Source organism: Erpetoichthys calabaricus, chromosome 4, assembly GCF_900747795.2.
Source record: "Erpetoichthys calabaricus chromosome 4, fErpCal1.3, whole genome shotgun sequence".
NCBI classification, from domain to species: domain Eukaryota; kingdom Metazoa; phylum Chordata; class Cladistia; order Polypteriformes; family Polypteridae; genus Erpetoichthys; species Erpetoichthys calabaricus.
Genome location: NC_041397.2, coordinates 172051380 through 172064255, shown reverse-complemented (window position 1 = coordinate 172064255; position 12876 = coordinate 172051380). Strand labels below are relative to the sequence as shown.

General features: G+C 35.7%; 3 protein-coding genes across 3 annotated transcripts in view; 2 read left to right on the top strand and 1 right to left on the bottom strand.

Moving 5' to 3' along the window:
* rpl24 (ribosomal protein L24) overlaps positions 1 to 12876 on the top strand; it is a 730678-nt gene that overhangs the window by 441968 nt on the left and 275834 nt on the right. The gene's annotated exons all lie outside the window — the stretch shown is intronic.
* The window catches only part of ubac2 (UBA domain containing 2), a 335736-nt gene that overhangs the window by 147015 nt on the left and 175845 nt on the right, over positions 1 to 12876 (bottom strand). The gene's annotated exons all lie outside the window — the stretch shown is intronic.
* gpr183a (G protein-coupled receptor 183a) lies at positions 3651 to 12823 on the top strand. Its single transcript, XM_028799947.2, has 2 exons — positions 3651 to 3790; positions 11360 to 12823. Exon 2 carries the CDS (start codon positions 11373 to 11375, stop codon positions 12444 to 12446), a length of 1074 nt encoding a protein of 357 aa, XP_028655780.1. The 5' UTR covers positions 3651 to 3790; positions 11360 to 11372; the 3' UTR covers positions 12447 to 12823.

Below are 12876 nucleotides of genomic sequence, written 5' to 3'. Positions count from 1 at the left end.
CTCTGTCTTAAAATTCAAAGAGACTCAGTCGTAAAGGGGGGGCAAACACGAATGCCTCTCACCAAAGTAACACTAAATTACATTGCTTTGCCTAAATTACAAATAAAGACATACAAAATATTTATCAAGTTATATACAAAATCTTACATCACAACAGAAGTATACCAGTAATAACAGTGATATAAAATTTGCTCTTGTGCATTTTAGAACTGACAAAAATAATGGGAAATCTTTCAGCCAGTAATTATTACATTTTTTTACACTGTGTTACATCTTTAGAAAACATTCAACATTCAACATTTTTATTATATATCAAAAAATAATTTTCTAGTCCTAGAAATTCCTGGATGACCTATAACAAAAGAATCATAGTAAACTTCTAAGTAAGGAGACAACACTAAATTGTGAAACAGCAGGTGCCATATTCAGTATAACTCATCAGTTCTTAAACAGACTGAACCATGAGTGCAGAAAATGCCTCCCATGCTACAGATGCATTTCCAGGTCAATATAAACCTATTCTGATGTTCATTATAATCTATAACTGTATTAAGGGACAGTTTTCCACACATTTGCTTTTATTTAGAATTAGGCTACACTTGAAATATGCACTTTTTGCATTCTAGTGCCCAAGAACCATTGCCAAGGCCTTTTATACTAGGGTCGTTCATACTCTAGCTTGTCCCCTGACTAGCTTTGCATCCAACCCACACACTTTACCATGGAGGTGGTGGTAAACCTATAAAGCAGCTGAGTCCAACTAAGCTACCTGACCACTAAACTCTTGTCAATAAAAACCAATCCAGGCTTGACCCTAGGAATGGGTTCCAGAGTACCTGTTCTGAGTAAGATTTGCTTAGATTTATTAAGCAAGATCATGACAGCCTGCAGACTAAAGGTTTGCCTGTGTACATTGTGGAAACCAGGGGGCATACAGCTCCCCAAACACAGACACAGATAGGCAGAGACACGAGTTCCAGCACAGCACATGTTTATTTATAAGTGGGGAAGAGCTTTTCCCTCGTTCCCCACAGTAGCACAGTACAATGCACCAAAACAGTTTACAGCTCTCTCTCTCTCCCCCCTCCCTCCCCCTCTCTCTCCTTTGTGCCTCCACTCCTCCAGTGGCAAGCTTCGTCCTTCTTCCTCACGACTCTGGCTCTCCGACTGGAATGAGGCAGCTCCTTTTATGTTACACCTGGGAGTGCTCCAGGTGGCTCATCAGAATTAACTGGAACTACTCCCAGGTGTGATGGAAACCCACAGCCCCGTTGGGTTCCAACTCCCAGCATGCCTTGCTGGAATCCGTGGTGCCACAGCTGCCCAGGAAGGCTGCCCTCTAGCGTCCTGAGGAAGGTAGTGCTTTGTAGATGCTCTCTCCCCAGATCCTTCTATCCAGCTGGCGTCTCGGCTGGGTAACAGCCATTGGTACTCATCACAACATATATAACACCTATTCAGAGTATTGAGCCTTTTTAGATATATTGAATTTGGTGATTAAACAGGTGCCTTTTACGGACCCTATATATCTTATGGGTGACTTCAACATGCATGTGGGAAATGATGGAGATACTTGGAGAGATAATTAAGGAAGAAATGGCCCGTTTAAACTGAATTCCAGCAGTCACTTATTTTTCTGGATGTTTTCACCAGTTACAGTTAATATTCTGTCACCCTATAAGGTACAGTATATTTAAACACAAGATTGGTCATAAGTGTACCTGGTACTAGGGCAGCGTCAGACAATGGTTAATGTTCAACTTTGTTGTGATATAAGGCCATATGTTCTGCATCCTTGGTTTAAAAGAGATGGTGAATTTTCAACTGATCACCACTTGGTGTTGAGCTGGCTCAGATGGATAGAGAGCTTGGTGAATAAGTAGTGAGGATGTCCTAGGAACATTCCATTTTCACCTCTATTAAGAGTGTATCCTGTAACTCTGGAGACATCACGGAAATAAAGTCTGTATGGATACCTGATCAAGTGGCAGCTGCAAGGAGTTATGATCAAAAGGTTGTTAGTGTCAGTCAAGACACTAAGTGTATGACATGCTGATGGAGACTAGGGTAAGGAAACCTTTCAAGATAAAGAAAGAGTTCTTCTGTGCAACGTCAGTAAGATGATTTGGAGATGGCAAACATTTGATTAATGATGAAGGGAAAATTGTATGTCATCTAGTAGTTCTCAGGAAGGAGGGGTAATGTTAACTACAAATAGGAATATGTCAAGGAGTGGAATAAGTAACTTCTCATAGAAGGCAGCTTCAGAAACAGGACCTTAATGCACTGGGCAGACGCAGGATAATCTGGAAGGAGTATACATCTTAACTGGCCTTGGGAGCATTTGGTAGTTCACCCAAAAGGGGCTGAAGTTGTTGGTAACAAGAGTGGTCTGGTCTGTTCTGGGCAGCATGCTGTTGCAATTTTGTACTTGATAAAATGTAATTATTCATGATTTTCTTTCCCTGTCTCCATTATAGATTTTTCTTGTTCTGCTGTCACTTCTTTACATCACATCACAAATGTCTGTACATTTGGAAGAAAAATGCACTGTATGCTTTTGTTGGCATTTCATGCATATTGAACTTTTTTCATTTAACAATTTTTTTACATTTCAGGTTGAAATTGTAACTGGTTACTCACTGATTAACACCTAAAGTTGTCAAATCAGTGGCAAAAAAGTTGGCATCATTTCTTTTAAGCACCAATGAGATGGCAGCACCTGCTGGCTATGGTAAATAGAAATATCTATAAGCATACAATAGAGACAAAACATGTTGCTGTAGTGGATGATCCAGTTAGCTTTCTCATTTCCTCTTAGCAAACATGTCTGAAAATGTTATTCTACTTAGTTTTCCTCTATGCTATTCTTTCATTTTGTCCACAGTTCTATCTACCTGAAATGTTTCTCCTACTTTGCAATCCCTTATTCTCTGCAGCCTTTTTATAAAATAAAAACACCATCTTCTACTCATAATGATACTTTTATTCATCCATCCTTCCATCCATCCATTATCCAACCCGCTATATCCTAATTACAGGGACAAGGGGATCTGCTTGAGCCAATCCCAGCCAACACAGGACGCAAGGCAGGAAACAAACCCCGGGCAGGGCACCAGCCCACCGCAGCATAATGATACTTTCTTTCACTCAAAAGCTGGAGCACATGTATAATAATAATAATAATAATAATAATAATAATTTATTACACTTAAGCCTAGATCTCTGAACCACAACCACTAAAGCATTTTTAGTGTTTGTGGGTCAACAATGAAGCACTTTCACAGAAGGTGATACTATGAGGTTTCTTGTTTATTAGGCAGAAGGCCAAGAGTGTGTGATACACTAGACATGTGGAATTCCAATGTAGTCTTTAACTTAGAATGGTTAGATTACACAGAAAAATGGATAATACTTTGTAGCTATATTTTTAAAATAATATTAACACAGAACAGCACACACAAATCAAAAGCTTTTTACTTATTAGGTTACAAATAATTTGATCAAAGCATTTTCACTTTCCATTAAATATTTTCAAATTGTTTTCCCTCCTCCTAGTAATTTAACGAATTACAAGACAAACGGCCGGAAATGGTGTTACCATGGTGACTCTGTCATAAGAGAAGGTTGCACTTCTCATTTTGCTTTGGCTTCATTTTAACAAAGTCATCTACCAGTTGAAGCATGTTTAAATAAACTTTCTTTAAACTTTAATGAGATAAAAATGAAGTGATTTTTTTTTTGTTTTGAATGAAAACGTCAGAGTGTGGACATTCAGCTTTTGCACGTGGTAAGTGATGCTTTTGTAAATTACAGCAGTAAGCTATAAAGGATTTTTTTTTAATTTTGGTTTGCTTGCTCATTTGCTAAAGCTGAAATATTGTTGCTGCAATCAGGAATTGAATCCAGTAAGCCAAGTCTCTGGCATGTTAATCACTCTTCCTCAGAAATGTCTTGCTTGTTTACACTATAAATCATAATGTTTGAAAAGCTACCCAGTTATTTCTCTCGTTATCCTCTTACTGCTAAATGGACTGAGTAAACTGTGGTTTTTATTGCATCACATAGAATACAGCATTCTTTTTTTGCGTCATTGATTGTTGAAATATTTTTGAAGTCCAGTTACTTTTACTTTAATTTCTTTCACTTCTCACTATTTAATCGTTATTTTTATTGAGTTTTGAGAAAGGGAGAGAAACACAGTGAGAACATATACATATGCATCATCCCTACTAAATAGCCTATGGCAGTATATACTCCAATACACTCTAAATAAACATCTATCTATTTCATTCTGACTTTAATCAGATTTGAGATCTAAATTCGTAATAGCTATAACTTTTAATGAAGTGTTCTTAATTTTAATTATTTTGCCTAGTTTTAAGATTGTGAACAAGCATATACACTTAAGAAAAGAGCATCAGGCATTGCTAGTTTTTTAGTTAGCCTATGTACTATGCAGATACAGGTTTAGTAAATGCATATTTCTGCTTTAAGAAATATTTTATATACAAAGTCTATGCATGAAGTACTATTTTCTACTTTTTCAGAGGCTAGATTAATTCAGCAGTTTGGAACAATAATACAGTATTCATAGTTTCCCACTTTGACTTTTGAATTTGTCAGCAGTTTCATACACAATAAATTTATTTTTAATAACTTGTATCAATTTAATTAAAATAATTGGTATTTGGATTTACAATAAACCAGACCATAATACATAACACAAACCAAGAACTACCTAGAAGGCACTGATGGGGTGAGAGACAGTGGAAACAGCCTGCTTGATTACTCTTTTTACCATTGCTCAAATTTCATCTCTTCACTACCCATACACCCTCCAGAGAACTACTATTTCCACTTTGTACTCTGAGTTAAAATAGCCTAGGAAGGAAGTGGTCTCTTAACCCCCCCATCAAGGGTTTACCCATCAGCCTCTCAAGTCACTACAGGGTGTAAGCTCTACCCTATAAAGGAATAGCATCACCACATTACAAATCACCCATACCCCAATCCATGTCATTCTCCCTAAAGTTTTGGCTCCTACAAATATTTCTAGGTTGCCTGTTCTTTAAGTAAAATATCACAGCTGTAGCACTCCCCAACCACTTTTTACCTTGAGGGCATTGCCACTTTAATTTTTTCAACACAAATTTCTACCATACTAAACAAATGAATTTGTTATCTGTTTAAGGGATCTCAACTGACTACTGCTGGAGAGTGTACATATCTAACGCTCAGAGAATCTGCACAACAAATTCTGGTTGCGCAACAAAGTGCTTGCTTTCTGCTCTCTCATGATACAACAGTCTTGAAACTGCTTGTTTTGAAGAGTTTACTTCATCGTTAAATAGTGAACTCAATTTGTTGAAATCAGAGATACAAGGTCTAGGTCATGGTATAGAAGAACATTCTAGTAGACCATTTTTCATTTAGCAGACTGATCAATAGATGTATTTGTCAGTAAAAAATCACTTGTATTTTTGTGCTTAATTTTTTGAGTTAAACAAATACTATAATAAAATAATATAAAATTAGAAGAAGGTACAAATAAAACAAAGAAAATTCCTCAGTGGCAGCCTCCACCAACATATCACATGTATCACACCCAACTGTCTATCTGTATATTATTATTCACTACATTTCTATCTATCCACACTGTCTACAAGAGAAAAAACACTATATACATAACATACAAGTTTCAGTCAATCTAAGATTAGACTTATGTTAAAAAAACAATGTTAGATGCTGGAAAAATAATCACAATGACATAAAGATCAGTGATCATTAAGGGAATGACTATGACTTTAGCATAAAGTAATTTGCAACAGATATATTGGTCACAATAATTCTTTCATTAATTCATGCAAACATACAGTATCTGTTTTTAGTTTAACTCAATTAATGATCCCAACTTAAAAATAACTTTAAATGTATGTTTTATAAAAATAATTATTGTAATTGTTTTGTCTTAATTTAAAACAAATGGTATAGTTAAAAATAAAATCAAAATTAAAATGCAGGTTTTGAAATGTCAACTCTTTGCTTATAAAAAACATCTTTGTTAAATATTTCTTTGCGCAAGAAATATATTTTAACAAAAATTATATTTAGTGTCACAGTTCAGTGACTGGATGTGCATATTTCTAAAGTTCAGTCTGAAAAACAACAGGAAACTAATGGGGGTTAAAATTACAAAAACTGAAATATTGGTAATAGGTAGGATGTAAGAAAAACAATCTGCACAAATGCTTAGATCAAATTAATTGATTATATGCAAATATTAGATTATTTAAATTGTTGGCTAACTTCTCATAACTTTCACATTGTATTACTATCTTTACTTTACGGTGATGAATGGATGTAAAAAATAAAAATATTATTATATATTTTTGGTACATTTTTGCATATTAAGGGTTAAGATGACACTGTGGAACAGCTGGTAACAAGGCCCCCTCACCGCACCTGCCAAGTCCAAATTGACCCATCATGAAAAAGTATTTGTGTGAGCATGACTGCTGTCAGTGATAACCCAGTGGTTTCTTCTTTACATCCATCACTGATCACACAATGGTTTTATATTTGTGTTCTCTATCTATCTATCTATCTTCAGAAATTTTCGTTATTTATTAACTGTGGCTTCTGACTCTTTTAACATCTCTAATAAAACATACAATACAGTATGCTTTTATAATAAAATGGAAAAATTTCTTCCTACAGAAGGACTAAAAAATCTAAAAAGTATAACATCGCATTTATATGTGGGAATGTCACAAAATAAAGAAAAATAATGTCAAACCATGGACTATGTTTTCAGTCAATTTATCTGCAACATGCCAAGTTCAGGAACATTTCTTTATCGAAGTCTGAGAAAAATGTATTGAATGTAGAGATAAGTTACCCCTAAAATTTAAGGCAAAATTATATTTTATGAACTCTCCCACAATTCATCCATATCAAACCTGTTCTCCAGTTTGGGATCTATGGAGGATCAGCTACCTCAGTTATCACTGCAGAGGAAAAAAATTCCTCATCTACCGCAGACTGCCAATGAATAAGTTCACGTTTTATACGACACTCAACACAACAGCAAGTGCAAAAAAAAGTGTGTGGGAGGGGTTCAATTAGAAGATTGCTTTCTACTACACAAATAATTTTTCAAAATGTATGACTTCAGCTCTTCATTCTAAAAGGCACCTGAATTGCTTTGCGATCTGCCAAGTTTTTTAGAAATCTTAATTATTGTGACAAAAATAAACATTCTTGCATGTTTAAATATTACCAAAGTTTGCCAAACTCATTATCCAATAAGAAATATGTCTTGTGAGGAATGTTCGCAAAATTAAATAAATCAATTAAGTGTCTTTATGTGCTCAAGTGCCACTGGCTAATAAAATCCAAAAAAAGTATTGTCCAGTAACTCTGGAAATATTTTCTTCTCTGACTAAAATTCAAAAACAAATTCTATACAATACATTGGTTAAGTTCTTGTAAAGTCACCAAATAGAAGTTACCAACTCATGAGGGCACAGCAGTACCTTCATTCACAGTTATTTGTATCCCCAAATCATTAAAGAATCATAAAGAGAAATACTGTGCATTTGAAAATATATTTCTATTCATTTCATAATTGCACATTTGACAAATGAAAGCTGTTTTTCTGATCTTATTTATTCCCATGACCACATGCTTTTATTGAATTTTTATTTTATCAAATTCATTTTTATTCAATTTTATTTATTTTTATTCAGTTTTCATACAATTTTACTTTAGATATTTAATGCCCTTTTTCAAATGTCACCTTGCCAAATTTTACTTATCATTCATTACATCTGTGCCACTTCCGTGTTCAGGCTACCTTCCTGTTCCCAATACAATAACATGAGGTCTTAATATACAATGGAGAAGATTGCTTCACGGAAAACTTAGGTCTTTTATATTAAACAAACGGACACTTTAAGATTGAGAGCTGATCATATGAGACAGGCAAACTACCACATTTACTTATCATATTTATTTAAATCCTAAAATAACAAAATAGGCATTTCTTTTTTGATTATACTCCAACATGTAAAGCACACTATCAAGTCACACAGCAAACTGTTCATTTTAAATATGGCTTTTAAAAGACAATCAGTTAGTTTTGCTCTGGCCAAGTGCAGACTGGCAAATAAAACAGTAAATTAACATATAGATTATTAATACAAATGAACTGTGAAAACTGTAATGACAGGGCAAGAACATGATGGTCAACGATCATCTAGTGTCCTTTGGTGGGCATGGAGTTGCAGTGAAGCAAATATAACCACAGCATAACATTTTCAAACCTGCACCAACCACTTCAGGCTTGCATATGCATATTTTAAAGGAAAGTAAACTTACTGCTGGTGGTATTCATCCAACTACTAAAACTGTACAAGTGTTTGAGACACAAATGTGAGCCTGGTTAACTCAGTCGGCACAGTATCACTTATTAAATTCAGACTTTAGTGTAGTATAGTGTCCAAGACCCTTAAACCTTAAGATTGCCAATTATTTCAAACTTCTGACACGCTGATGTGACAACTGACCCACCGGAATGAAAATAGCTGTACTGAATCCTGACTTTGTAAGTTATCTTGGATAAACTACACACACCTCACCTATTCACTCACCGAGCACTCTTTTTGGAAGAGGAGATTAGACAACCCCATCTGAATGTCCCTCTTATTCCCACTGCCCAAGACAGAGGACAGTGGGGAGATAGTCTAGAAGTATAACTTCACAGTAGAATGAATGCAGCTTGTTATATGTTAAAATATAATGTTGGAATTGAACTGAACAGTAGAAATGAAATACGAAAAAGAATTATAAGTCTTTGTACCCCTTTAACTGTTCATACTCTTACAGCAGTGAGAAATTAGAGAAAAAAAAACTTATGTGATTTTCAGGGTTAAATTTGCACAATGCCAACATTCTTCAATCAAACTATATAGAAACCTCAGAGTTTCTCACGTTTCTAAAAAAAAAAAAAAAAAAAAAGCCCAGCATTTTTTTTGAAAATTTTTTGTTGAAAATGCATTCAGGGTGAGATACAATGTGGCCTCAAAGAGGTAAATAAGGCACTTGGAGGAAACAGAAAATGTTATTGCAAGAGTTATCACAACCAATAAACATTGTTTTAAATACAAGTGCTAAAGGCGTGGAACATAAAAGCAAGCATTCACCATGCATTTTATATCATGAAGTCAAACAATAAAAAAGGTATGTTATTCTAACACAACATCAGCAAATTAAAATTACAAATTAACACTTTAGTAAAAATCTGCCTGAGTGATAGTATGTTGGGCATGATAAAGCTTTTTAGAATACATTTTTAATAGAAAAATTAAGAATTCTACTTAAAAGGCACAAAGCTGAGAAATATAGTGCCCTCCATAATGTTTGGGACAAACATTTTTCCTTGATTTACCCCTCAGCTTCACAGTTTAAAATTACAAATCAAACAATTCAGACATGATTAAAGTGCACATTGAAGACTAATTTAAGGATATTTGTATACATTTCACAACACATTTGTAGAAATACAAAAACTTTTTATACATGCTCCCTCCGTTTCAGGGCATGTTCTGGGAAATGTTCTGCTAGGAAACCAGGGGTACTAGCATTCATGAGGATGTTAGTTTGACATGTACCACACACCTAAAGATTGTTGCAGAGCATGTATACCCCTTCATGGCAAAATAATGTGCCCTGCCATGCTGCAAAAACTGTTTTGAGAATGGATTGAGAAGCATGACAAAGCATTTAAGGTGTTGACTTAACCTACAAATTCCCCAGAATCTCAATCTGATCGAACATCTGTGGGATGTGCTGGGAACATAAGTCTGAACCATATAGGTTCCAACTTGCAATTTACAGGACTTAAAGGATCTGCTGCTGTTGTCTTGGTGTCAGATACCACAGGGCACCTTCAGAGGTCTTGTGGAGTCCATGCCACAGTAGATCAGAGCTGTTTTGGGGGGGGGGGGGGGGGGGGGTAGGGTATCCTACACAATATTAGGCAGGTGGTTTTAATGTTATATGTATAGTACATTTTTTTATACAGTAAAAGGGAAATAATAAATAAAGAAGAAAATATTGAGATCTGAGAAAAAAAGGAATTTACATTAAAGATGCATTATTTTGACCATACCTATCATTGGTGTTTCACATCAAAGACCAATTCAGTGTCCTGGGCTATAATCCTACACCAGAGCATTGTCTGTTTTTTTATCAGCAGGTTCTCTGACTTTGTGAATTATTTTCCCATATCCCTACAGATGTTCATATTAGATTAACTGGTGATTCCAAATTGGTCCTTGTGCTAATGGGCTGAGATCCAGTGCAGGATCCTGCCTTGCACCAAGTGCCACTGGAATAGGCTTAGGCCCTTCTTCTTCTTCTTCTTTCGGCTGCTCCCGTTAGGGGTTGCCACAGTGGATCATCTTCTTCCATATCTTTCTGTCCTCTGCATCTTGTTCTGTTAAGGCCCTATACAACCCTGAAATGAATTAAGGGTGGTTTGAGAGTATATTTTATGTTTATTCTGTTTCTGTTAATTACAGTAATTATCCAACAGATCTTCTGATAAAGACATACACAGGGGGACAAAATGCATCAAAGTTCCAGAACGGTGTTTGAACACACAAAGAAGGTGGAACTCTGTGCAGATGGGATAAGTCTATAAAGGGGATCCTGCCACATGTTGTCTCAATTCAGCATTGAATGACCATACTGATATTCTCCTTGTACATTTTTTGATACTTAAAGAGATACTGTACTTGTAACTGAATAGTTAGAAAGCCTTGTGGTGGTAGAAACACAAAAAAATCTATTTCTACATTCTTCCACCTTCTGCCCCAAATGTTAACACATGATAATTAAGTCTCACAAGAAAATTCTGCTCCACTGCTATCTGTTTCACTTCAAGAACCTGAAAAAAAGCATTCAATTGGTTTGACTCTAGATCAGTTCTAAGCTTCTTGAGACACCTTGTGATTGACATCTAACCACCAAGCATTATGGCACCTCCCAACCCAACCACCATCAAAATAAAAACCTGCAAACAGTACATTTCCTAAATCATGCTCAAAGTTCACCAGGCAGAATGCTTTTGATAATCAGTAACTCTAGGTAATGCCAGAGACTTCACTAGGTGTGGCTTCCCACATGTTCCATTCATCACTGAGATATAAAAGATCCACATCTTTTAAAATGCTCGATGAAACCTCTGTTACCATTTTTGAGATTTTGTTTTCAGAGCAATCCAATAAAAAGTGTCTAATTGACATTGTTACAGTATATTTTTTCTATAGTATGCTTCTTTTTTCACCTGCAGATCCAACTGGAATATGATGCAATCCATAATCAGTGAGAATATGACCAACAACTCTGAAAATTGTGACTGGTATGCCCATCGAAGTACAGCAAGGATCCTGATGCCACTGCATTACTCTATTGTTTTTGTTGTGGGACTTCTAGGAAATGCATTGGCGTTACATGTTATACGGCCAAACCTAAAGAAGATGAATTCCACCACCTTGTATTCTACCAATCTCGTCATTTCTGATATCCTTTTCACTCTGTCGCTGCCAATGCGCATTGTATATTATGCATTAGGTTTCCACTGGCCAATGGGTGATGCTCTTTGTAGGATAAATGGTTTGATTTTTTACATCAACACCTATGCTGGAGTGAACTTTATGACATGTTTGAGTGTGGACAGGTTCATTGCTGTAGTCTTGCCTCTTCGCTTTAGCCGTTTCCGGAAAGTACAAAATGTCAAAAAAATCTGTGTTGCTGTATGGATTATAGTCATGGCTCAAACTTTGCCTCTACTTGCAAAATCTATGTTAGAAGTTGATGGGGATTACATTGCTTGCATGGAGTACCCAACCATTGACAAAAATGAAAACCTACCTTACATGCTACTTGGAGCAGTTTTCATTGGATATGTTATTCCAGTTGTAACTATTCTGGTTTGCTATTCTGGACTGTGCTGGAAACTGCATTTTTCAGCAAAACAAAACCACCTCACAGAAAAATCTGGCCGGAACAAAAAAGCAATCAGCGTCATCTTTTTTGTTATCTTGGTGTTTGTAATTTGTTTCAGTCCCTATCATATTGACATTATACAATACATGGTAAAAAAACTACATCACCATCCTAACTGCTCAGAAAAACTGGCATTTCAAGTGTCTCTGCACATTACAGTATGCCTCATGAACTTCAATAGTTGCATGGATCCCTTCATTTACTTCTTTGCCTGCAAAGGGTACAAAAGAAAGGTAATGAAAATGATGAGACGGCAGGTCAGCACTTCATTTTCTAGTGTGGTCAGGACTTCTCCAGATGGATCATCTAGAGATGCAATCGACAATAACAGAATCGTTTCAGTTCTTCTTACCAACAAGCTGAAATCATGATGGGGATATTTTTATCAAAGCTGTGCTTAGCTGCCTGATAACCCACTAGTACTATTATGAAGGACTGTTTAAACCATATGATGCAGAATGTATAAATGGGTGGACACTTCATGAGAAAGGTTATTGGTGCACAGGAAATCCTGAAATTGTTAATCTAAAATAAAAAGCACAAAATTCAGCCTTGAAAACTTTGACAACAAAGATGTCTAAAACTAAAGAAGACACAGCCATACACTTCCCAGAAGAAAGCTGAACTAAAATAATGGCTTGACATACTCTCTGTGTTCTCCAAAGCTATATCTATGTGCATGTAACAAAATATACATTCAGATGGGAAAAAAACTGTAAAAAGTACATTAAATACATTGAAAATCTGATGGATGCTGCATTTGGCTCTTTCACTCTAGTGGCTTAAAAATAATATCTGAAG

Coding starts and splice junctions, on each gene's coding strand:
- gpr183a (XM_028799947.2), top strand. CDS start 11,373: ATGATGCAATCCATAATCAGTGAGAATATGACCAACAACTCTGAAAAT.